Source organism: Saccostrea cucullata, unplaced genomic scaffold, assembly GCF_032062105.1.
Source record: "Saccostrea cucullata isolate Sc308-1 unplaced genomic scaffold, CSIRO_AGI_Scuc_v1 ctg6418, whole genome shotgun sequence".
NCBI lineage: Eukaryota > Metazoa > Mollusca > Bivalvia > Ostreida > Ostreidae > Saccostrea > Saccostrea cuccullata.
Genome location: NW_026928860.1, coordinates 251 through 24803, shown reverse-complemented (window position 1 = coordinate 24803; position 24553 = coordinate 251). Strand labels below are relative to the sequence as shown.

The 24553-nt window shown below is 33.3% G+C and overlaps 2 protein-coding genes across 2 annotated transcripts; both read right to left on the bottom strand.

Moving 5' to 3' along the window:
• Positions 1-5485: 5485 nt before the first annotated feature.
• Positions 5486-11475, bottom strand: LOC134278944 (uncharacterized). The gene is made up of 4 exons (XM_062761248.1): positions 11290-11475; positions 6597-6703; positions 5817-5971; positions 5486-5565 (listed from the first exon to the last, which is right to left on the bottom strand). The coding sequence occupies exons 1-4, from the start codon at positions 11461-11463 to the stop codon at positions 5486-5488; spliced, it is 516 nt and encodes a 171-aa protein (XP_062617232.1). The 5' UTR covers positions 11464-11475.
• A 6848-nt stretch (positions 11476-18323) lies between these two features.
• Positions 18324-19518, bottom strand: LOC134278945 (uncharacterized). The gene is made up of 4 exons (XM_062761250.1): positions 19383-19518; positions 18810-19209; positions 18569-18719; positions 18324-18464 (listed from the first exon to the last, which is right to left on the bottom strand). The coding sequence occupies exons 1-4, from the start codon at positions 19516-19518 to the stop codon at positions 18324-18326; spliced, it is 828 nt and encodes a 275-aa protein (XP_062617234.1).
• Positions 19519-24553: the final 5035 nt, after the last annotated feature.

The following is a 24553-nucleotide window of genomic DNA, read 5'->3' as shown; positions in this document are numbered from 1 at the left end:
GCTCAGAAGAAATACACGTTTGGAAGACGTGTTTGGAAGAATTGCCATAGTTGAAGAACAGAGCTCGACCCAGAGAAAAGGATAGACAAGACATGTATCAATGTTAGATGGCGGAGGCGCATGTCAAAGTCGCAGTAGACTTTAAAGGTGAAAAAAACCTCCAAAACAACGGCAATGTTGGTGCAAGCAATTTATGTAAGGAAGCAGGTTCTTTGTCCAGGGAAATTTGAATGGAAGTAGTGCAAAGCTCTTGATTCACATTGGAGGATTCCTTACCCTTATTTCCAAGAAATTATGTATATTAAATGTTGTTTAATTATTTATTGATTACTCCCGATGACACCTAGCTGTCACATCTGTGTTTTGTCCCCTGCTGGGTAAAACGCAAACCTGCAGTGCAGTTTTTTTCTTTTTATTGGCTTCTCCACTAGTGACAATACCCAGCTGCCTGCACCTAATTAGGGTACTGATATTTTTGTATATTATGAGGACTTCCCACTTCTGACCAATCACAGGTCAATTTGTCAATTGATGAAAAAAAATTGCAACGGAAAGGCCATTTTGTACTTTCGTCCTGCCTTCCCTCCTCTCACCAATATTTTAATAAATTAATAATTAACTTATAATTATTAGTTTCGTTTAGTTATTTTGCTAGTAAGATTTTGGGGCATTGTTTTATTCCTCATTTTTCAATTTGCCTACACACATTATATAATGTTTCATAATCTACTTATGTGATCAGCTAAATGAAACCATGGATTCATTTCACCAATGCCAGTCTTACATGTTTTCATTTCTCATACATCAGCTGGGCTAGTTATTATTTACATGAAGGAGAAATTAATTGTTAAAACATAAGTATGACATCATCTTTTGTTCTTTTAATGCTTTCTATTTCTTGCAAGGCCCAAAACAGTCCAATAAGTTAGCTGAAGCTGTCCAATAAGTTTAAAAGTCTGTCTATTATTAAAAATAATGGACAGTTTTCAATAACTTATTGGATGGCTACAGGTAACTTACTGGATTAAGAAAACACAACACAAATATTTTTCAGGCAATGAATCCAACATGTTTCACAGTATAAATCAAATAATCCATTCCAAGTCACAGAAACAAAAACTGAAACTTTGTAATTATTCCAATAAATGAAGAAACGTATATTCCAACTCCCAATGAATATCAAAACTTAAATTTGAAGGAAATATCTCTGAATTCTATTGGAATGTAATTTGCACCAACAACACACGAGGGGATATCACTTCTCCTGGCAAGAATCAATCGCTCCTTAAATTCTTATTTCTCACTAGTACTTTGATTATTTTGCTCGTTTTTCTACAGGAGCACACCCATCGTTTTTTTCTACTACAGGAATGCAAGAGTGTTTTGTCAATAGTCTTGTCTACTCATCTCCCGATTTGTTGATTTTTTTTATCACTCAACACCTTGACGTCCTTAAGCATGAATACACCAACGTTGGGTACCGTGTAACATTCTCTATGTCAGTTAAAGAACACAATAATTACACGCTTATATTTCTGCTCTGATTATCCTCTTCTAAATCATCTAAATATTGTTGATTAAATTACGGAAATCTTTCTACATTTCCTTTGCTTTTCTGCATCCTTGAAAATCCTTGACCAAATGTTGAGAAATATTTGAAAAATAAAACGTCCACTTTGAGCTCAAAGTTCATTTTCTTGACAATCCTAGGCTCAAAATATCACGAGATTGACATATGCATTGCCCTTCATATCTGAAGTTGTTTTGCATCGAAATATGCTTCCTTGGAAGAAGACATGCTTTTAACATTCACAATCACAACAAAATCGTGTTGGAATCTCATGCCTTGTGATTAAATATTCTTTAGTCAGTTGTTTAAAAATTGCACTTACCTGTAAATGTCCACTAAGTTAACAATTACTATGAATTCAAGTTTCTTTTGATTGTAAATAACCTTCACCTGAGACAGTCCAATAAGTAGACAATGCTTACTTAATACAATGGATGAGAAAATGTTCCAAGAGAGTACATTATGAACACAATAGGGTAAATTTTTTAAGTAGGTTATAGGCCGCAAACTGTCCACTCTGTGAGAAAAAAGAACAATTCTCGGGCCTAACGGCCCTCCAACAGTTCTTACTTCTCACAGAATGGACAGTTTTTGGCCTATAACCTTTACATAGACTGCAGAAAGAAACACCTAAACTCAAGTACACCGCACAGCGAATATTCAATGCTTGCGGTTCCGTTCTGTCCTGCTATGGTAAAGCAACATTTTCTCTTAAAATTGGTGAGTAAGATAAAGATACTGTTATTGCTGTTAATTGTATTATTACGGAAATATTGGACTTGATTTCTAAAAGAAGTACAATTTGCTGATAGATCTTCAAAAGAGTTCACTGCGATAAAATGATGAAAAAATGCGCATTTTCCTAGGAAGTTACAATAGGTTGTTACTAAAACATAAATTATGATTGTAAAACAGCACATGGGTTTTGGAACATTTTTTTTGTCTTTTTTGTGAGAAATAAAACCAATATATAAAGACACGCTAACATAGCTGTCCAGTGAACCAATCCAAAACCTTGAAATATTTCAGAAATACAAAAAAAAAAACAAAAACATTTATCTCGAAGAATCAATTCTTCGCGTGAAATTTGAGCATTTGATCGGCTGAATGAGTAGGTTATGTTCGAAACCTTAGAAGCACTTGTATTCTGAACTTGGTACAGAGTACATTATTTTATATACTGAAAGGAAAAAAGAAACGCGGAATGAGCCATTTAAGGTGAAATCATTTTATTTTTCCTTATTTATTTCCTAGATTTCCTGTCTATAGTTTAAACTTATCTTTAATGAAAATGTAACCAAATACCAATTTGATTTTGCCTCAGAATTCATGAGTTATTGAAACTCATATATTGATACCCCCAAAAAGTGAAAATTGAAATTTCTATAAGATCTTCAATGTCTTCTTCGCGCATCTGCCATCGCCTTGATTCTCCTTTGCATGGCGTCTATCAAAAAATCTATATCTTTCAATGTAAAGCTTGGAGTCAATATTGTAGACCCATCCTACCCCTTGGGGTCATGATTTGAACAATTTAGAATCTACACTACACCAGGATGCTTCCACATAAGTTTCAGCTTTCACATAAGTTTCAGCTTTCCTGGCCCAGTGGTTCTTGAGAAGAAGATTTTTAAAGATTGTTCCTAAATATTTCAATGTACCGCTCTATCCCCGGGGGTCATGATCTGAACAATATAAAATCTACACTACTCTTGGATGCTTTCACATAAGTTTAAGCTTTTCTGGCCCAGTGATTCTTAAGAAGATGTTTTTAAGATTTCAATGTAAAACTTGGATTCCATATTGTGCCCTCGCCCCATCCCCGGGGGTCATGATTTGAACAAATTAGAATTTACACTACCCTAAGATGCTTCCACTTAAGTTTAAGATTTTCTGGCCCAGTGATTCTTGAGTAGAAGATTTTTTTAATGACCCCACCCTATTTTTGTCTTTCCTTGATTATCTCCCTTTGTGAAGGGACTTCATTTTAATAAACTAAATTCCCCTTTCCCCAAGGATGTTTTGTACCAAGTTTGGTTAAAATTGGCCTAGTGGTTTTTGAGAAGAAGTCGAAGATGTTAAAAAGACGTTAAAAAGTTTACAGACGGACGGACGGCCTTCGGCTCAGGAGAGCTCAAAATCTTCTCAAGAGCCACTGGGCCAGAAAAGCTGATACTTATGTGTAAGCATCAAGTAGTAGTGTAGATTCTAAATTGCTTAAATCATGATCCGGGGATAGGGTTGGGCCAGAATAGGGAATCCAAGTTTTACATTAAAACATATAGGTTAAATCTTTTAAAATCTTCCTCTCAAGAACCACTGGGCCAAAAAAGCTGAAACTATGATTTTCATATTTCAAATGTGTTTTTTTCTTGTGACAAGACCTTCATTTTGGTTCTACCAAATTTGACTCTTGATCTTGGAGTTTGACAAACATTCCCAAAAGATAACCACACTTTAACATTGGCTTTAACTTATGAACAATTGATACTTGGGCTTTTTTTTTTACTTCACATGTGAATTCAACGGGACAAAACCTTTCAGTGGGTATGCATATTTTTGAACTTTTGACATTTACCTTAGAGTTTGACCCTCCTTTTAAACAAGAGGCCCATGGGCCACATCGCTCACCTGAGAAGCTTTGACCATTCTGTTCTTTACCAGATTTCCCCCTTGTTATACATAATGCATCCCCACCCTACCACACTGATCATAATTTAGACATTTTGAAATCTACGCTACCCCATGATCCTTCCATGGGCACATATGTTTCAGCTTTTTTGGCCCAGTGGTTCCTGAGAAGAAGATTTTCAAAGATTTTTCCTATATATTTCTATGCAAAACTTTGATTCCCTATAATGGCCCCACCCTTCCCCCGGGGGTCATGATTCCTACAATTTAGAATTTACACTACCCCAGAATGCTTCCACATAAGCTTCACTTTTTCAGGTCCAGTGGTTCTTGAGAAGAAGATTTTCAAAGATTTTTCCTATATATTTCTATATAAAACTTTGATTCCCCATTGTGGCCCCGCCCTTCCCCCGGGGGTCATTATTTGAACAATTTAGAATCTACATTATACCAGGATGCTTCCACATAAGTTTCAGCTTTTCTGGCCCAGTGGTTCTTGAGAAGAAGATTTTCAAAGATTTTTCCTATATCTTTCTATGTAAAACTTTGATACCCCATTGTGGCCCCGCCCTCCCCCTGGGGGTCATGATTTGAACAATTTAGAATCTACACTATACCAGGATGCTTCCACATAAGTTTCAGCTTTTCTGGCCCAGTGGTTCTTGAGAAGAAGATTTTCAAAGATTTTTCCTATATATTTCTATGTAAAACTTTGATTCCCCATTGTGGCCCCGCCCTTCCCCCGGGGGTCATTATTTGAACAATTTAGAATCTACATTATACCAGGATGCTTCCACATAAGTTTCAGCTTTTCTGGCCCAGTGGTTCTTGAGAAGAAGATTTTCAAAGATTTTTCCTATACATTTCTATGTAAAACTTTGATTCCCCATTGTGGCCCCGCCCTTCCCCTGGGGGTCATGATGTGAACAATTTAGAATCTTCACTACCCAAGGATGCTTTTTACTAAGTTTGGTCAAAATTGGCCCAGTGGTTCTTGAGAAGAAGTCGAAAATGTGAAAAGTTTACAGACGGACAGACAGACGGACAGACAGACAGACAGACGGACGGACGACGGACAAAATGTGATCAGAAAAGCTCACTTGAGCCTTCGGCTCAGGTGAGCTAAAAACTTTACCCTTAGCCATACCTTTTGAACAGTTAGTAATAGCCCCTTAGGGCTTTCATATTTTACAGGCGTATTTCTTGTGACAAGATTTTCTTTGAGTACCAACAATTTTGACCTAATGACCTTGAAATTAAAGTTTGACTTTCATTTGAGAAACTTCAATTCTCGCCATTAGTTGCCATCAGTGTTGCCGGAAACACGTCTTTTTTCTCCTTACTATCACAGGTAGCAACAACTCCTTTCAAAGCCAATGTTTTTTTCGTTTACTAATACAGCCAGATAATTATCTGTTTAAAATCAATGCTTCTACACGCACTACATTTTAATACAGCCAGACAATTACCCATTAAATTTCAATGTATATTCACTTTTAACACAGCCAGATACTTACCCGTTAATTGCCGAAGCTTTTCTGCTCACTAGTATAGCTAGATACATTCCCGTTTATTGCCAAAGCTTTTCTGAGCACCAGGACAGCCAGAAACTTACCCATTAAATTTTCTTCGGGGCAGCTGTGTTCGCCGTGATCACTAGATTCTGACCCGCTGTCACTGGCAGTGCGTCTGTGTTCAAACACATTCTCCTCGGTATTTTCTTGAGGTCCGTGGTTTTTCAACACTTGTTCCCTATGCAGTTTAAGTTTACTGAAAAATATTATTAAAAAGTCTGTGCAATATGCACAACAGGCCGATGGGCAACACCGCTCACCTTGTCACCCTAGCAAATTATTAGGAAAAAATCAGTACAGCATTGAAAAGTTTACCTCAGGGCAGACTTAAGTTTACTCTACCCGAGGATGTTTTCATATCAAAATACATTGTTCTTGATGTCATGTTGTCCAAATTTACAACATGATACTGAGAGGATAAAATTTCCCCTCAAAGAGAGTAAGGTCCTTCATTTGAACAAATATGAGTTCCCTTCACCAAAGCATGTTTTGTGGCAAGTTTGTTTAAAATTGGTTTCTTGGTTCTTGCGAAGATGTCGTAAATGTGCTTGCTCTTTATAAGTACATTAATTATTTTAAATGCAATTAGAATAATTTTTGTACTTATATTTCTGGTAAACAAGTCAGTTTAATAAAAAGATTTAGATTTTCTGACAACAATCATAATTCATAAAAAACAAATGTAGTGATCTATAGATAAGGGCACTGGAGGTTAAGGTGGAGAGGGACAATCAAGCACAATTCAGCAAGGAATTCGAATAAAGAAATTCTGTTACAAGGATAATATTTATATACATGCACATATAGATGTATTTACATACTGCAGGTTTTCTCTTTGGTGGTGTGTGTAGGTCCCAGAGGCAGCGGCCTGGTAGTGTATATTTGTTATTGCCCTATCTACTAAGCCCAGAATCTCGGCCAAGGTGGACTGTAATAAAGATAAAAACTTCCAGCTGTAATATATTGTCATTATTCTTAAATGTGATTGCTTTGGGATGTTTTAAATATCTTTTAAATTAATATATTACCTATGCAGGTTAAGTTTAATTAATACATAGAATATATGTAGGAACACTATTACGCAAAATAAAGTAAGTATATGCATTTATTTAACTAGCTAAAATAAATAATAGTACATGTGAATAATTGTTTAAGGTATGTTCAAGTCTGGAAAATTACTATATTTCATGTAGCGATGATTTTCAACGCTGTAATAATCTGAAAAACCGTAGGAACCGTCTCATTCCTTAGTGGGTTTCAAATTCACGTCGTCGAGATTAAATCTGCGACCTGACAGAGCAGGCATTTTAACCACAGCGCCGAGTAGGCGACACAATTGTAATGTAATAACAAGTTTTCCAAAGTAATTGAAAACGACTGCTTTTATAATATGGATGAAAAAATTGGTTATATGTTTTGTGCAAAGACGTCTGTACCCGACTAGGAAGTTTCGATTGCCTTTTACGGACAGTGTTTTTGGAAAGACTTGGTTTTTATGAAAAAACAGGACACCAACAACCATCTTCCAACATATGAGATAGCTATCCCATAAAATGGTATGGGGAATTCTGTGAACCAGGTCATATTAAATATCATTTTGACCCCATTTTACCCCAGGGGGAGAATGGGATTTTCAAAAGTTATTGCACATCTATACAGATCACACCCATCATCTTCCAAAGCATCATAAGGCTACTGCATAAAATATATGCCTTGGGAAGTTTTGGGAACAAAGTGTTTGCAGAAAAACCGTCATTTTATCTCCCTTTATCCTAACAAAAAGTATATAATTAACTATAGTTTGATATACTGAAATAAAGCTAACTTTAATAATTATAAATTTTCTCTATAGTAAATCAAAGTAATTTTGAATTATGAATTGCAAATCTATATATATCATTTTCTAATTCCTACAATTAGCAGTTCATCGGAAACAAATACGGGGTTTTTAGGTCCAAAGTAGAGGATAAGGGGTGTCCTCCTGTTGAAAGGGGGAATGAAGAGTCTCCCTTGGATATTTTTGGTGGTTCAAAATGGTGCATTTTTAAGCATCATAAATTGAATCTCATTTTCTTGCTTTTAAATTCTACTAGTCATACAAAATTTTGATTAGAATTCAGTATACAAATTAAAGTTGTAACCATGATACCTTTCACTTACTTAAGCTATTCTAAATATTCAATAGTAATTGTTTTTTAAAAATAAATACATTTACATGTATAGCTTCTTTGTTTTTATTACATTGTACATACGGGATGTGGAGAACGGTCATGCAGAAGAGACCGTTTAAATCGAGATCCCATATTTAAGAAGGTGCTTTCCCGAAAAATGATCCCTTATTGCTCAATGGCCTTGAGTCCGGAGTATAGGTATGAATTGGCAGCCCTCCACCGACAAGTGTTGGCGTCTCCATTTAAGTAAAAAAAGATGTCGAGAGGGACGTTAGATAAGAAATTCGAATTTATTTAAGGTTGAATCCTACTGATCATTTATCCCAAGTGGGTCTTCGTACTTAAACATGTCGTAAAATTCAAACTTATAACAATTTACAATAAAGTTTCTCTGATTTACAGGTATCTATTTTTACATAAAAAATCTTTCTATGTTGTATTAATGACCAAGACGTGTGCCTAAGAAAGTCGACGGTCGAATAACTAGTGCAATCAAGAGGGGAAGAAGACGGGATCACCCGTTTCAAAGCGACATGAATGTCGAATGGCATTCCGTTAAAAGAGCAATCCGACAGAAATTTTAAAACATTAAAAATCGCCGATATCACCGATGCAGGTAAGTCTTGTTTTCACAAGAATCACAAATGAAGAACTTTCGAAAAGAGCAGGGGTTTAGAACCACAAAAATGAGATGGAGAAAACCATGCAAATCAGATTGAGAAAGTGAATATGACAGATCCCAGGGAAGCCACTATCTAAAACCACACACCAGGACCCAATCCGGAACCCGCAGGGCAAGAGAAAGAGAGGACATCCAACAAACTATTATGAAGTTTTTATTTGTTAAAGGATTACTTTTTGTTCATGAAAAGCTTTTCTTAACAAAATTGCAATTATTACCTGAAATTATCACACTAATTTTGAATATTTGGTGAATAAAACACATACTTTGAAGCCTAAATGCCTTGATTTATTTTCATTAAATGCTGAAAAAGAAATAGGGGGTAAGGATATAGAAAAATATCCGAACTTTCTTATATGTACACTACCCCCTACTTTTCATGCTACGAGGTTTGATCAAAAAGTTCGGGAACTATCTCTATATCTACAAAACCACATTTCAGATTAGAATAAAAAATTGGTACACACATAGCCATACACAAGTTCTATAAATAGCATATGCTGAATAAACTTTTGCTCCTTGTTTGTGACGTCACTATGTGAAAATGACGTCACTATGTCGATCACTTCGGACAAGAAATGGTTGTCTCAGTCGTACTCGTTCAACAAACGACTGTACAATTTATGGTATATCTGAGAAATTCCTTTGCAGTAGCGTATAATAATTTGTACACAGTTTATTAAGAGAAAAGACTTCTTATAAATTCAATCAGTTCTTGGATTGATCGTTTTATTTAAGGAAAGCAGATGGTAAAAATGATAATGTTATGTTTCCCAGTGAAAGCAAGTTTGAAAAGAGATGCATTTTTATAATTAAGCAATTTTTACCAAAACCTCCAATTTACACTTTGTAAAATAGTTGAATATCTTAACAATAATATAATTATTTAATACCTAAGATATCGTTTACTTTAGATTTTAAACTTATTAGATATGATAAAAAGGATGCACCCATTCTCTATCCACCTTGAATTAATGACTCTCCCGAGACAGAAAATTTGGGTTTTGATGGTCGCCATGCTAATTTTTTGGAAAGGATATTCTTATCCACCCATTCTGTTACCGAGATTAGATCATTTCTGACAAATGAACTGTTCTTGTTATAAAAATTTACTTGCATGGAAAGAAATATAAAACTCTTTTGTGACAGAACGCTACCGAAGGGGTCACGTGACCCCCCATTATCACGTGATTCGCGCATGAGCAGAACGGTGGAAGATGTGCATTAAAATCGGAAATATTATCAACACTTAAACCAACTATTGTTTCTTTTATGGAATTTATTCAATTAGTTCGCGAACGTTTTGATCACCCCTCGTATGAAAAGGAACCATAGTACCTAAAGAAACTGTACAAGATTTTCTAAAAAAGTTTAATTGTAGAAATATGTTTTTCTCTGGTTTTTGGAGCAATTTTATAGGGAAAAAATTGCCTAAAATTGACACCAGTGAACAATTTTTGGGTACAAGTTATCCAATTGGTATTTATTTGCTCATATTTTGCTTTAAAAATCAACTTTGCAATACTTTCAAGTAAAGTTAAGCCAAATTATGTTTAAATTGATTGTATTTATAAGTTTATGAGGTATTTTATGGTCTAAATAGCTTTTAAATGAAATTTCCCACGCTCCATTTTAGCCTATGTTCGAGGGGTTGAATCTCTCTTAGATGAACACGAACACTTTTCTTGTCTTTAAATTATTCCTTGGATATTACACTTTCAGAAAAATATAAGCATGTGGAAAGTTAAATGCACGTTTTTTCCCCCGGGTATCAGAAGAATACATCTTACAACGTTTTAACTCGTTATAACAATTTATTTAAATTCGTTATAACGAATTAATTTTTGTTGAAATCAACAATCTTTGCGTGAGTTGTCACCATATCGGATGCGTACTTATTAGTTATTACACATTTAATTTCCATTATGAAGTTTGTTGTTCTTTGACATCAACTGTATCTTCTCATCTAAATATTTTAAACTATTCTTGAATATTGTCAAAATCCGAAAATTAAACCTTCTATCAGATCGTAGTTTGAATTTGTTGATATGTTGTCAATAGTTACTATTTCATGATAATTATATTTAAAGTCACACACTGCTTATCTTTTTTAAAGTTCAGATAACCAAGTTTGAAAAGATCTTCCTCTGGTGTTTTATTACTTTGTTTATAAATATAGGACTTTAAAAATCACACAATTTAAAATTAAACGCGTTTCAAGATTTTAAAACGATGACCGATTTATTTACCGACTCCTGTCCATATTTAAATAAAACAAAGTTAATAGTCAATTTAGCTATACAAACGAGAGATTCAAGTTTATAAAATTGGTGAAATTTTTTATTTCAACATGAACGTATATTACGTACATCTACCCTTGTATTCTCGTTTTATGATTTTTAGCTCAGATACACCATATATATCTTCAAGGTCCCTATAAATTCATGTTTTCTTTTCCTTCTTTCTGTTATACACAACAAACATGCTTAATGTATGCATTGGTGCGATGTCAAGGACAAAAGTCCAAAGACTGCATATTGTAACACCGCTTCGTGAAACGCAAAATACGCCCGGCTATGTTTTGGCATTAGAATAAAGATAATTCCAAAACTTACATCTTTTTTCATGAATTAAAAAGTAATAGAATAAATGCCTAATTACATTGTCTTCCTTCTCAACATAACTAGCAGGTACGTGACCGATTTCTCCAAAGCCGTTTTGCACTAGCAGCCACCCGCCCTCCGGCTTCTCGAGATCTGTAAACTGATCACTTTCTTCAAAAGACAAGTCAAAGTTCTTCGTTCTAGCCACATAACTATACAAGGCCCGATACATCTCGATATCAATAACAATGCTTTGTCCACATCTGATTTAGTAAATTAGCAATCCATGCAAATATAAACGACAATGTTCACTTTGAGATTCGCCATGCAAGGAGCTCCTGGTGTATACGTTCCACTGCACAATTAAGTGAAGGTCTTCAGTCTAAAATTTGCACTCGCTTAAAACTACGACGGCTGGATAAGGACATATTTTAAGGGGGATGTACGGCCACCTTTAGTGCTGTGAGAACAAAATGTAAACATTTCTTCAAATGGCTAAAATACATCATATTTTGATCAAATTTTAAGTCCTTATGATAAAGATACAATAAATATTCATAATTGAATGCATGTTGTGCATATATAATCTATACTTTTGCAGAAAAATGCTTTTGATATGCTCCTTAGAACTGCGCAGCTACAGAATTCAGCAGAGCCTTAAAAAATCCAAAAAAATATGCAAACTGTGCATCAATGTTCTCTCTACAACCATTTGTTGAGAAAATGTCTAAATTTTGCACTTTTAAATGATAATTTCAAGTTCAAAACAAGGTATCGTTGTCTTCAAAAAGAGTGTAAAGAACCATGAAAGTAGTTCATGGATAGCAGCACGTGGTTTATTTTTAGCACAGAATTTTGTTTTCCAGACCTCTTCTTAATATGGAAGGACATAACAATCTTTAAATGTAGAAGAGAATTACAGTTGCAAAATATTTCAAATAGTATGAACACTTTTAAAAGAGGAAATGTGTTATAGTATGGCTTGAAGTAATTTATTTAGTATTATTATCGAACAGTTGTTAAATAATGTACTTATTGATATCAAAGAAAAAAAATCTTAAACTCTTTGATTCCAGGTAAGGAAAAATGAGCACCATCAAAGTTAAGAATTAAGAGTTTGTAAGTTTGCCACAGATAACTTATAATATATATCAAAATTTTAATTATCACCAATGAAACACAAAGAAATTAAACACATAAAATCGATATGAATGACCTACTAGTACGAGGGGTGATCAAAAAGTTCGCGAACTATCTTTATATCTACAAAACACAATTCAGATTAGAAACAAATTTGGTGCACACATAGCCAAACACAAGTTCTATAAAATAGCACATGCTGAATAAAGTTTTGCTCATAATGACGTCATTATGCAGGTTCTTGTGACGAAAAATGGTTGCCTCAGTGGAACTCGTTTAACAAACGACTAAAATATTTATGGTACTAGTATATCTTAAAAATGCCTTTGAAGTAGCATATAAGAATTTGTTCATAGTTTATTAAGACAAATGACTTCCTACAAATTCAATCAATGATTGGATAGATCGTTTTAGTGAAGGAAGGCAGATGGTTAAATATGATACTTGTTATATTGCCCAGTGATATATTAGCAAGTTTGAAAAGGAATGTGTTTTTAATTAAGCAATATGCTATCAAAGACCTCCAATTTACACTTTGAAAAATACTTGAATATTTCAACAATAATATAACTATCAAATACCTAAGATATATCGTTTACTTTTTGATCATCCCTCGTATACTCTGTCAAATAAACATTTACAATTTTGATTTTAGCGGAGCAACATTTGAAAAGGAATGAAATCATTCAGAGTGGGTTAGGAGATTTAATGAATAAAAAAACTTTTTCTATTTGCCCTTTTTGTCAAAATCACAATTTTACAGAGTAAAGGAAAAAAATCAACATTAATAAATATTTTATACCATCTTTAAAATGATGTTTGGTGGTTCTCCCAACAAGGGGAAAAATTATTGGGTCCGTATTTATAGGTGAGAAAAAAAAATCCTAAAATTTTAAACATATTCGTTGACGGAAGAAAAAAAAACAACATGTAATAGGATGTAAAAAAAAAATTGAGTCGGGCCATTTCTAGGCAGTAGATCGGGAGAGAGGGCAACCAAATATTTTTATAACAGATAGTCTTATAAGGCTAGTACATGTTCCATCACATACTTAGAAATGCAAAATTTTTGAATCTTTGGCACTATTTTGAAAAACAAACATAGGATTTTTTTGGGGGGTGGGGGTGGGGGTAGCCTCTCATTTTTTTGCGTGATAGACATAGCATATGCAATGGACTTTTCTTTGCAAACATTGTGCTTGCTTCTAAATTTCAAAGTAACAACTCAATATATTTTATCAAGCTTCGTATGTTCAGTGAGCGAGAGCTTACAATGTTGTCAACATAATGAGACATGATGCGTTTTTATGTCCAAACATTACTCCATACAATGTGTGGTTCATTGCAAACAATCTAGCTATTTATGTGAGGTGCCTGAAGGAAATCCTATAACTGCCTATTTTTTCTATCTAACTGCTAAACAAAATAGATACATGTACCAACTTTTCGAATGTAAGACATGTAATTACAATTTGTTTTTCATGCACCGCATATTGTTTAACATTTTCAAATTAAATGCTAAGCATCCTCCTTGCAGTGCCTCATTTGAAAATAACTTCTATCGCCACAGAAAAAAGACCCGCCGTAATCACATATGTTTAGGACATGTATATGATGTTTTATCTTTTTTCTTGAGTTTTAAAGAAACCAACAAATCATCAAGACTTGTTCCATGAAAAATTAAATATCATCATGGTAATAAACGCATCTATCCACAGCAGATATATGCACATGCCAACCACGTGCTCAGTGGAATGATATTATCGAGGAAACTCGAGCTGTAAACAGAACAGATTTTCCCGATTTGCTGGAATGGGGTTAAAATCGCTTTTTTCATTAATCAGACGATGCAATGCAACAAATAAAAGTAGTGAGTAATATAACCTAATGATTGTTACTTAGTAATTTCTTGTCTTGATGTTATTATGGTCGCATTTATTCTAAAACCAATGCTATTCGAACTCTGTGTGACAGAGGAATGGCGGACGAAATAAACACATGGCCTCAGGAAGACACCCATATGAAAAATCAAATTTTCAAGAATTATGGATAATGACAAGAAAAAAGCGAAACAAATGGTTGTAGCCATATTATCAATGAATCAAACTAACGCTACATTCAATGCATTTTTCATCTCGTGAATGCTGTAGCTGCACAGTTCTAACATGATTAATTTCCTCCTAATTAAAACAAAATAAACTTAATTATTAACTGATTTTGGTCTCTAACAGTAGGTAATTAGTGCATTAGCACTTTGAGTAACTTTGGGCTAGTTTAGTAGAGTATTAAGCGCATTCTTGGTATTTCTTATTTTACACCAGACTAGATCCAATATGGCTTGTACATCCCCCTTAAGAACTATTTTTTATTTGTGGCAAGAAATGAAACTTTTTGCATCGCAATAAAACTCTTTGCCACATAATATGCGTGACCAAGTATAAATCTCTGGGAGAACGTAAAATTCATAAAATCGTTATAAATTCTATACCGCTAAAATGAATCGTGGTAACAAAATACAATTATCTGTGGCTACCTTTTTTTTGCATACAATATGTAATGTTTATGTGAAACAACACCATTACTGTCTTTCAAACTTGTACATTTGAAAGTATGTAAGCAATTTTTGTTTGAAGATCCAAAGTCGAAAATATTCTTTCAGAGAAATATAAAAATAATTTGAATAACTTATATTATTGCACCTCGAAATGTCCATACTTGATATCTTTGCCATGGAAGGGGTTAAAGTATTGGGGTTCACTCAACCGATAATGTCCTATATAAAGTTATTAAAACATGATTGTGACATAATTCTGTGTTTGTTTTGTCTCTTCTGCAGTTTAATGTTTCGTTAACTACCCAAACAATCCATTTAGTTTCATGTTAGTGTTTTTGGAAAACTACACGATGTTTTTAAGAACAGTTTTTTTTTCAAAAAGTATGGACAGAATGAAAGTTACAGGTAAACTTTGAAATGTGCCCAAGAGGTAAAAAATATCAAATATATGTACATTAAATACAAATAAATTTACATATGAATAGAACTCAAGGTCTAAGTTAATCCAGAACACAATGTTAACACAACATTCGCTCAATTTTACATTCATGAATAATGTAAGGTTAGTTTACAATTTTTTCACTTCATATAGTTGATTTTCTTAACATATCCGTAATAAAACTCTGCCACAAATAGAATATCACTTTTATCCACATGTACACCATGCGGGGACCCTTGAGATAACAGTTATCTATAGAACGCAGGAATTGTCAATCCTGGTCTAGTATATTAATACAGTTGGTATGGAAATCTGCAGTCAGGATCTAATTCTGGGCTGTCTGTTGTTATCCCAAGAGGTTTAAAAGGTTTGGTTTGAGGAGTAGGATGATTTCCAGTGTATCTAAATCAAAGTTTTCCGGCTTGATTTACTACAACTACAGCATGACCTTTACTATCAGCCACGCAGATATCCCGGTTTTTGTTCTCGGTATTTTATAATTGTATTTCCTTTATACAAAGGCTTACCCTCCTCATCAAGATGGATGATTTCCCAAACAGAAAAAACAGCCTATCGGATCATGCTAACAACTCATGTGTAAATCATGGTTTTGATATGATTTCGGTATAGGAAAATTTCACATGCAAATGAGCTAATGGATCATGGTTCTGAGATGATCTGTTAAACTAAACAACTAGCAAGAAAACCATGATCCTGGTATGATCTGCTGTAGAGCTAACAACTCGTATTAAAACCATGATCCTGAAATGATCTGTTGTAGTTAACAACTCGTATTAAAACCATGATCCTGGTATGATCTGTTGTAGCTAACAACTCGTATTAAAACCATGATCCTGGTATGATCTGTTGTAGCTAACAACTCGTATTAAAACCATGATCCTGGTATGATCTGTTGTAGCTAACAACTCGTATTAAAACCATGATCCTGGTATGATCTGTTGTAGCTAACAACTCGTATCAAAATCATGATCTTGGTATGATCTGTTAAATTGAACAACTCATAGGAAAATTCTACTTCTTATACAATTTTACTAAACACTTTGATATTTGCAATAAAGTTCTCTTTAATATTTGATAAATAATTTCAGTTACCAAAAATTAAGAAAAATATTATACACATATGTCACATGAACCATGACGTCATATAAATATAATCCCAACAAATGATCTTCCTTAATAAGATGACGATTTAAATATAAAACATTATCCAAACTATTCACTGAATTTTATAAAAACAGAATCACAGAAATCCATTCTTCTTAAAGAATAATCCGGAACTCATTGATATCACTGCTTATTTATGATTCTGCAAAAGCATATAAATAAAACATCTGTTCACAACAGAATCAGCAGAGTGGTGGATCTATTATTCAGAATCACAAACACTGAAAGGGCTCTCAATGAAGTATTCTATCCTCTGATATAAGCTCTTTATATGTGTACATAAGCACCCTAAAAAGAAACGTAGAGAAAGTGGTATTTATTTATCGATCAACATATCATTATCTTTAGATCATGAAAATATGACATATTCAGGTACTTTCCCCATTGCATTAGTGAAAAGAATTAGATTAATCACCAAAAGAATACTATTGTTGAAATATAATATTATTTACGTACACAAATTTTGTCTTCACCAAAGGCGGGTCTTTTGAATTTGTTAATTTGAATGCAACTCAGATGTTAATCATGAAGATGGAAATGTCTGTAGCTGCAAAAGAATTTCATTTTTATAAATAAACATTTTATATAAGGATTAACATGTACATGTACAACAAATATTTGAATCAACAAGGTCAATTTGATGCTTAAATTAAGTTTTCAGCTCAAATCCATGTAAAGCTTTGCTATGTCTCTTCTACACATTTACAAAGAAAAAATGAATCATGCACTTGCTGGTAGAAACTAGAAATTAAAAAAAGGTCAACAATAAAATTAATGAATTATACTCACCGAGTATAGAGTTAATAGTCCAGCACTCATTTTTATTGCTTATAAATATGATGCAAACGCTTTTCTTTTAAATCGGCAACAAGAAAACGCGCACATCTTGTTTATCAGAATTCAAATTCTGACCTAGATCAGCTGCAAACCACTGTACTACAGCGTGCTGCCCAGCAGGAGAATTGCATAACAAGGTTACTACGACTCTGAAACTGACCAGTGATCCAATCCTAATCTAATGCCTCAAAGTTAGATTGGGAGTGGATCACAAATATTACATGAAGAGAAAGAGTTTTAATAAAATTCTGGCTGCGTTATTTAAACAAAATACATGTGTGCTAATTTAAATATGAATTAGTGTATTAAATTTGTTTGTCATTTCATTCAATTTCAAAAAAATATAGTCTTTGTTACTATATACCTGTACATGCCGTGTGCATTTTAATTATTAAAACTTAATTTTCCTGTTTTCTTTTAAATAAGACTTTTATTGATGTATGCATGTTGTTTGATTCTCCAAGCTAAAGTGAATTTAAAGCTTGCATTTTCACCTTTCATAGATGACAAAGTTAACAAACCATATCAGGATCATACAACCAATTCTGACAAAGTTAACAAATCATATAAAACTCATGATTCTCAACAGAGAAGTTAACAGATCATGTGTAACTCGTATGGAGTTTAAAGACTAAGTTAAGAAACCATATCAAAATCACAAACTTTTAGCACTTAAAGTTAACGAATCATTTCAAACTCATGTTCCTTTGTTTTCTAAGTTAATGGCACATGTCAGAATCGCAAGAAAATCATAGCAGACTCATTCCCCAGAAACAAACCACATCAGGATCATACTTCATTATTTGTCATCTATGATTTCAGTATGATCCATTTAATGGATCATGTCTAAATCATAGCTCAAAATCATGAATTTGTGAGTTTGATATGGTTTGTATGTGATTTTGGCATGATTTGTTAAGAAAAGTTTTTGTTTGGGTTATTTCTCTTTGGAGCCTGGGTAACGGACAACTTTCGATTGTGTTTGATCGTCACTGTACATGGTAACCAGGAGATCACCAGAGGAGGTGACACAGATTTGTGAAGGTGTCCAGTCCTGAAATCTGATTACCTCCTCTAGCTGTTCATTAATTACTTTATGTACAGTGCTTGTTTTTAAGTCAGACTAAACTAGATAAGTGAGCCTTGAATATTAAAGCATTTCATAGCAATGTCCTTACTTGCCCTTGTCCAGATTTCTTCATCACCGAAACAGGTAACACTTAGGAGATGATTTTCGTATCCAGTATTTATAGTAGTGACGAGCTCTGGTTCCTCTAGGAACTCTTTTTGGGACTCTCTGATTTTGATTTTTTTTGTTTGAAACCGTTTTCTTCTGTTGTGATGTATAAGGGTTAAACAATCCAAACAACTTGCAAAAGTGATCTGCATCTATTATCTTTGGACTGAACGCTGGCAGCAGTACCTGAATTTTTGGACGAAGTTGGACGAAATGAATTCTTTATTTTTAGAACTGTATTCCATGGTCAAGGACATATCTTTTGATTCTTCAATAAGATTCAATTTTAGCGATGTTTTCTCAATCCGGAGTTGTATTTGTCTGATTTCATCCAAATGTTCTTTCAAAATGTTCATATGTTTGATCTTCTGTTCTTCGATTTCTACCTTCATTTTATCGACAATATTATTGATTACTCTGAGACAGTCTTCTCGGTGTTTGGCCACAGTTGTTGTAAGTGTCTCTTTATCTAAGTTATCTATCTGATTTTCTATGTCTCTTGCTACTTCTTCATATGTTGGCGAAATTATGTTTTCGATTTCGTCAGTATCTTTGACGATCACTTCTCTCTTTGCATTAGAGACATCTAAAAGAGTTAAAAGGGTATGTCCCTGGTGTGTATCAGATATTATGTAACACAAAGAACATACAGAAATATCGCATTCTTTACAATGAAATTTACAGTTTTTTTTGTTTGATGCGTTGTAGGATAAATCAAGGTTGATTTTCTCTGCTCGACCGGGACCACTTTATGTTTACCATAATTATCACAAATATGTTCTCCAATGCGAGAAATGCGGAGGTTGACATGACAAATATCACAATACATCTGCACTATAGCATCCCCACAAAGATCACATCGGATGACATCTTGGGTACTTTTGCTGGGATTCATGTTCATGATTTTGGATCTAAAAATTAATCATATATAACAATATCATGGACCCTAAGCACATAAGAATTAAATCGAAAGTATCTTCTAACACAGTAAAATAAGTATATAAACACAAATTAACTGGTTTATCAATGGATTATTAACCTTTCATATTATCTATTATTATTGCTGATATATTAAATTCATAACAAAGCATAATTATTTCTTTCATGGTTTTGGCAGATAAATAATGCTGTCTTCGGTTTGTCAGACAAATCCATATCTTAAACTTATTCAAACGCCATTGCCATGAAATGATCATTTAAATTGTAGTAACTTACATCTTTAGATAGATTATTTCAAATATACGAGGGTTGTCCGTAAAGTTCGTGGACAAGCTCAAATTTGATAAAAAACGGTGTCATTGATATTTATTATTAGCTATTTATAATCCTTTACTAAATGTGAATTACAAAATGTAAAATTGTATTCAATTTTAAATATATAGTAACAATTATGGCTTCATTATTAGACTTGGGATGGTGACCCGGAGCACCGAAAAATTTCAATTAAAAAATTTATTTTTTTATAATTTTCATATGTATTTTGTAAAATTCCGCGAAAATTCGGATTGCTTAAAAATTTACATTATGAGGTTGTCAAAAGTTATAACGTCAAGCCTGCGAAACTTGAATGTTCAGAGTTTAGAAATGGCTGAGAAATTTAGGTTAGAATCTACTGAGACAGGGTCGGCATTGTTCGAAAAAGGGACGTTTTCGGAAAAGGTGGAGCAGAGAGCAGTGATAAAATTCAGTGTAGACATCGGAAAAACACCAACAGAGACCCATAAATACTGTAAATGATCGGGAAAATACAATTAACGAATCCGTTCTTTAGAATTTAAGAGGAATATAAAATTTTTTGAAGGTAGGAACAGCTTACAGGATGACATGCGTGAAGGAAGACAATCATTTAGAGATTACAGTGCTGTAAAAATGAATTTCGTAACGTGACTTTGCCGTATTTCCGTAAAGTCGTTTTACGCGGACAAAGGTTTTTATGATTTTCAGGATCTGAGAAAGGAAGTTTTAAATATTTTTTTACATATGAAATCTGAACAGTTTATACACATTTTTTATGACTGGTTAATGCGACATAAGAAATGTATTGAGTTAAACGGAGACTACATTGAGAAAAGTTTCGTGTATTTAACATGTTTAAAGGCTTTTGACGTCGGGTAACGTCAAGGATTTTCGTTTTAGTGCTCCGGGTATGAGTGTGTGTCTTTTTTGTATCTGATAAAATTATAGCTATTTGTGCTTTGTTTTTGCTTAAAATTTGCATAAGTATAAAATGAAACATTAATTTAATGAAAATTATAGTTTCATATATTTTATCAATGTTTGTCAGTAATTATCGATGTTGTCCACGAACTTTACGGACAACCCTCGTACATTCATTAATTACCGTTTTTTTTCTGTCAAATAAGAATCCACAAATAGCGGACATTGTTATCACGAGGTGGTTTCGAGGTAAATATACAGGTACGTGGTACAGGTACAAAAAACATTACCTTTTGTTCACCTGCATGTGACCTACTAGGTGAACATAAATTTAAAAAAGTCAGCATAAAATAGAGAACTTTTAAACTGATAAAAGTTTCGAAAATTTATTTCAGCTACACCTGGTCTGGACATCATAAACATGTCAGAATTTTTATTCGGAATAGCTTGTCATTTATGATACATATACTGAGTATTATGCAAATAAGCAGCTAGTCTGCATACTTCATTTTAAACGTATAGTAACAATATTGTAATGTTATCAAAATTATACCAATAGTTATACTTTGTTATACTTTATTGTAACCCAGGTAGATAGAATACAGCGTGTGTGCCTCTACCCTGAATTTTCTATAAAAAATTCATTTAGTTGAAAATTATCACTGAAAATCTGTGTGCCCTTCATCCACCCTCCTGAATGGATTGGACAAAAAATACCATAGTGAACTGTAGTTAACTATAGTATCAAAGTAAAAACATTTGAACTTTGATTTATTATTGTAAAAAAAACTTTTGAACAATAGTTAACTGAGGAGTACAACATTCATTGAGCCCAAATACTGACTTTTAACATAACAATGATTGTTTAATTATTTGATTCATTGATCAAATTATTCGATCTCTACAAACCATCTTCTGCACAATTCCTAGCAAAATACACAATGAGGGAAGCAGGTTTACATATTAAATATTTAAATGCTATTAAAGTGGATTTTTAAAAAATATGTTTTAATTGCTATAAAAAAAGATATGTGAATATTCAAACGAGATTAATTAAGAGGTCTAATTTTGCGTTAGATAGGATGATATAGAACTTCATACCAAGCTATAAGAGACAATAAACTGCACGCAAGGTATGCACATAAAAGACAATATGAAATGTTTAAAGCCTTTTGTTATATCATAAAACTTCTTTAAGATTCAGTGGACAATTAGTGTGATTTTCTTTTCGTGTTTTCAAAGAATCATAGTGATTTTGAAAGAATATTTAAAAGAAAGCTCATCCGTTTCCAGTTTCCCTTAATGTGTAATCCCGGTAAACTTTTTATGTTTGTTTTGCCATTACTATAAAATATATATATCATTGAAATAGTACATGCTTTCCCCGGATTTTATTATTTTCAGCAATTCACATGTTATCTTTAATATTTAAGTATCTGATAGATACCGGGGGTATTGATTTATTGATATCACGGATGGAAATTTATATAAAGCACTAAAACTGACCAAAGACACGAACAATAAAAATTGTCAAATTTTCGGGACGCCCTGTCCCTTCCTGTTTTCTGTGTACAATTTCTTTTAAATCTTAAACTCAGATAATAGAATTGTGCAGACATTTTGCTAATATAGTATGGATAATCGTACATAAAAGCTTTATGATAAACGTGATTACTTAAACTTTTCAATCGTTAGCTTTCCTTACGTAGACAGAAATTTACCTTTATTTACTTCATACGGGATTCATATCTCGCAGTTTATTCGATACGCACGGGCAGGCTTTACGTTTAAAACACTTGATAAAACGAGGTTAACAAGTTGATGAAACAAGAATATCAGCTGTCTAGATTAAAGAGACCATTTCTAAGTTCGATACAATCCATCATTATAATAATTGTTGCCCTAAAGATTACTGTTGACATATAAATACCCCAAAATTACAGCTTTTTTAGACCTGCATGGAAATATATTGGAATTGTAGATATAATAGTCCTTATTATTTACAAAATCATTCAGTTTCTGGTATTTTTGGTATTAAGTAATGATGACAAAAACATCTTAATATTTCCTATTTCAAAAAAAACTTTCTTTATGCAAGTTTAATGTGTATATACATGTATACGGTATGGGATTCAGTCCGCACTTATGAAATTCGTGATACCGGTATCTTAAAAGTACATGTTGTCTACAAGATGAACATTCATTTATGTCTTCTAATGCTAAGCAAGCTCACTACAGCTAGTTTTTTGCTAAATTTGTATGAACCAAATGAAACACTTTCATAGAGATGGTATATATCATTTATTTAAATGACGGTATAAATGTAAACAATTTAACTCACAAGAAGAGGATCAGATTCACAAGCTCTGATTGTAGGTTACGTAAAATACATATTATAATGTCTGATCCACCAAAAAAGGAGTACAAAAAGTACCTTTAAACAAAACAACAAAAACAACACAAGAAAAAGTAAGCAAAACAAACTGGGCCGTACATATAAAACAAGAAAATTAAATATCTCAGAAAAGTTTAACAAAAAGACGGCACTGTAAAACAAAATAGGCGGGGATCATCCTCACAAGCTCCGATTGTAAAGTTAAGTCGTAAAATATTATAATCTCTGATACCGCCAAAACAAGTACAGTGCCTATAAAGAAACATCAGATGGTATATCAAAACAAAAAGGAATATCTAATATATTTATCACTGAAAGAAGGGAGGATTCGAAGGGATGGTGTTGGGTCTTTAAATTAGACGTGTCTCATCTAATTGGTGGTCAGCGATGCGGGTCTAAAAATACAACTGTCTCGCTAATCTAGCTGACCACGTGATGGTATACCATTCTTGATTAAGTGTTGATTTATAAATTCGCCAAGGCGTGGGTCTAAGAAGAACTGCGAACGATTGTTTTCCCGCCTACCTCCAAGTCAATTTTCAAAAGTTGGCATATTCGATGAATTTTTGATTTTTTTAATAGATAATTATATGGATTTTCATACAACAATACTTCTTTGGGAAAACAAAAAGAGATAACTCTGAAATTTTGGTAAAACTTAATTGTGTTTTCGCTATAGAAATCAACGGAAAATGGAGAATATATTTAAAACATCTTCCCCCTACCCTTGATACAAAATTCCTTTTTACCGGTAATATGGACTGTTATTTCAAAAATTCATACCAAACCTTTTTTGTGTTTCATGGAGGGAACATGTGTTTATTGACAGAAACGACAGAAATGCTTATTTTCCACCAATTTCAAAGCGATGTACAGCTGAAACATTATATTTATTTATATATTTATGTTTAATTTATTTGCCTAAGACATAAGAAAAGATATCATGAACATTTAATTATATCCAAGTCTAAGTTAAAATATAGTAATGCTTGAAAGTCCGATTTCAATGAAAAATATAGTCTACCCCTATTTTTTTCAAGTGCTGGAATTACGGATAATTTACTATTTAGCGCTGATATTAAGACAATTCATCAACTACCATTGAAATGTACTTTGTATTAAACATATTTATTAATACTAGCATTAAATGCAAAAATGCAATTATTATTCTAATGATTGTTGTTTTCATTTTATCCCATGTTTACGACTTTAACCCGTGGATATGACTCATTACCGGCCGCCAGGAGGCGGTCGGTTATATGATATGAAAGTTTTGGAATGAGAGTACCAAATCCCCGGATGAGCACATGGCGTTGTTTGTGGCACTATGTAGAGTCGAGTACTGAATAGGTTGGCATTACCTGATTGGCTGAAATGA

Bases quoted from the DNA above. Each gene is read 5' to 3' on its own strand.
- LOC134278944 (XM_062761248.1), bottom strand. From the start codon at position 11,463: ATGTATCGGGCCTTGTATAGTTATGTGGCTAGAACGAAGAACTTTGAC. The intron at 6,704-11,289 runs GTAATTAGGCAT...TCTTTATTACAG, and splicing joins ATGTTGAGAAGGAAGACAAT to TCCACCTTGGCCGAGATTCT. The intron at 5,972-6,596 runs GTATGTAAATAC...AATATTTTTCAG, and splicing joins CACCAAAGAGAAAACCTGCA to TAAACTTAAACTGCATAGGG.
- LOC134278945 (XM_062761250.1), bottom strand. From the start codon at position 19,518: ATGAATCCCAGCAAAAGTACCCAAGATGTCATCCGATGTGATCTTTGT. The intron at 19,210-19,382 runs GTAAACATAAAG...TAACTCTTTTAG, and splicing joins ACATATTTGTGATAATTATG to ATGTCTCTAATGCAAAGAGA. The intron at 18,465-18,568 runs GCAAGTAAGGAC...ATTAATGAACAG, and splicing joins ATGAAGAAATCTGGACAAGG to CTAGAGGAGGTAATCAGATT.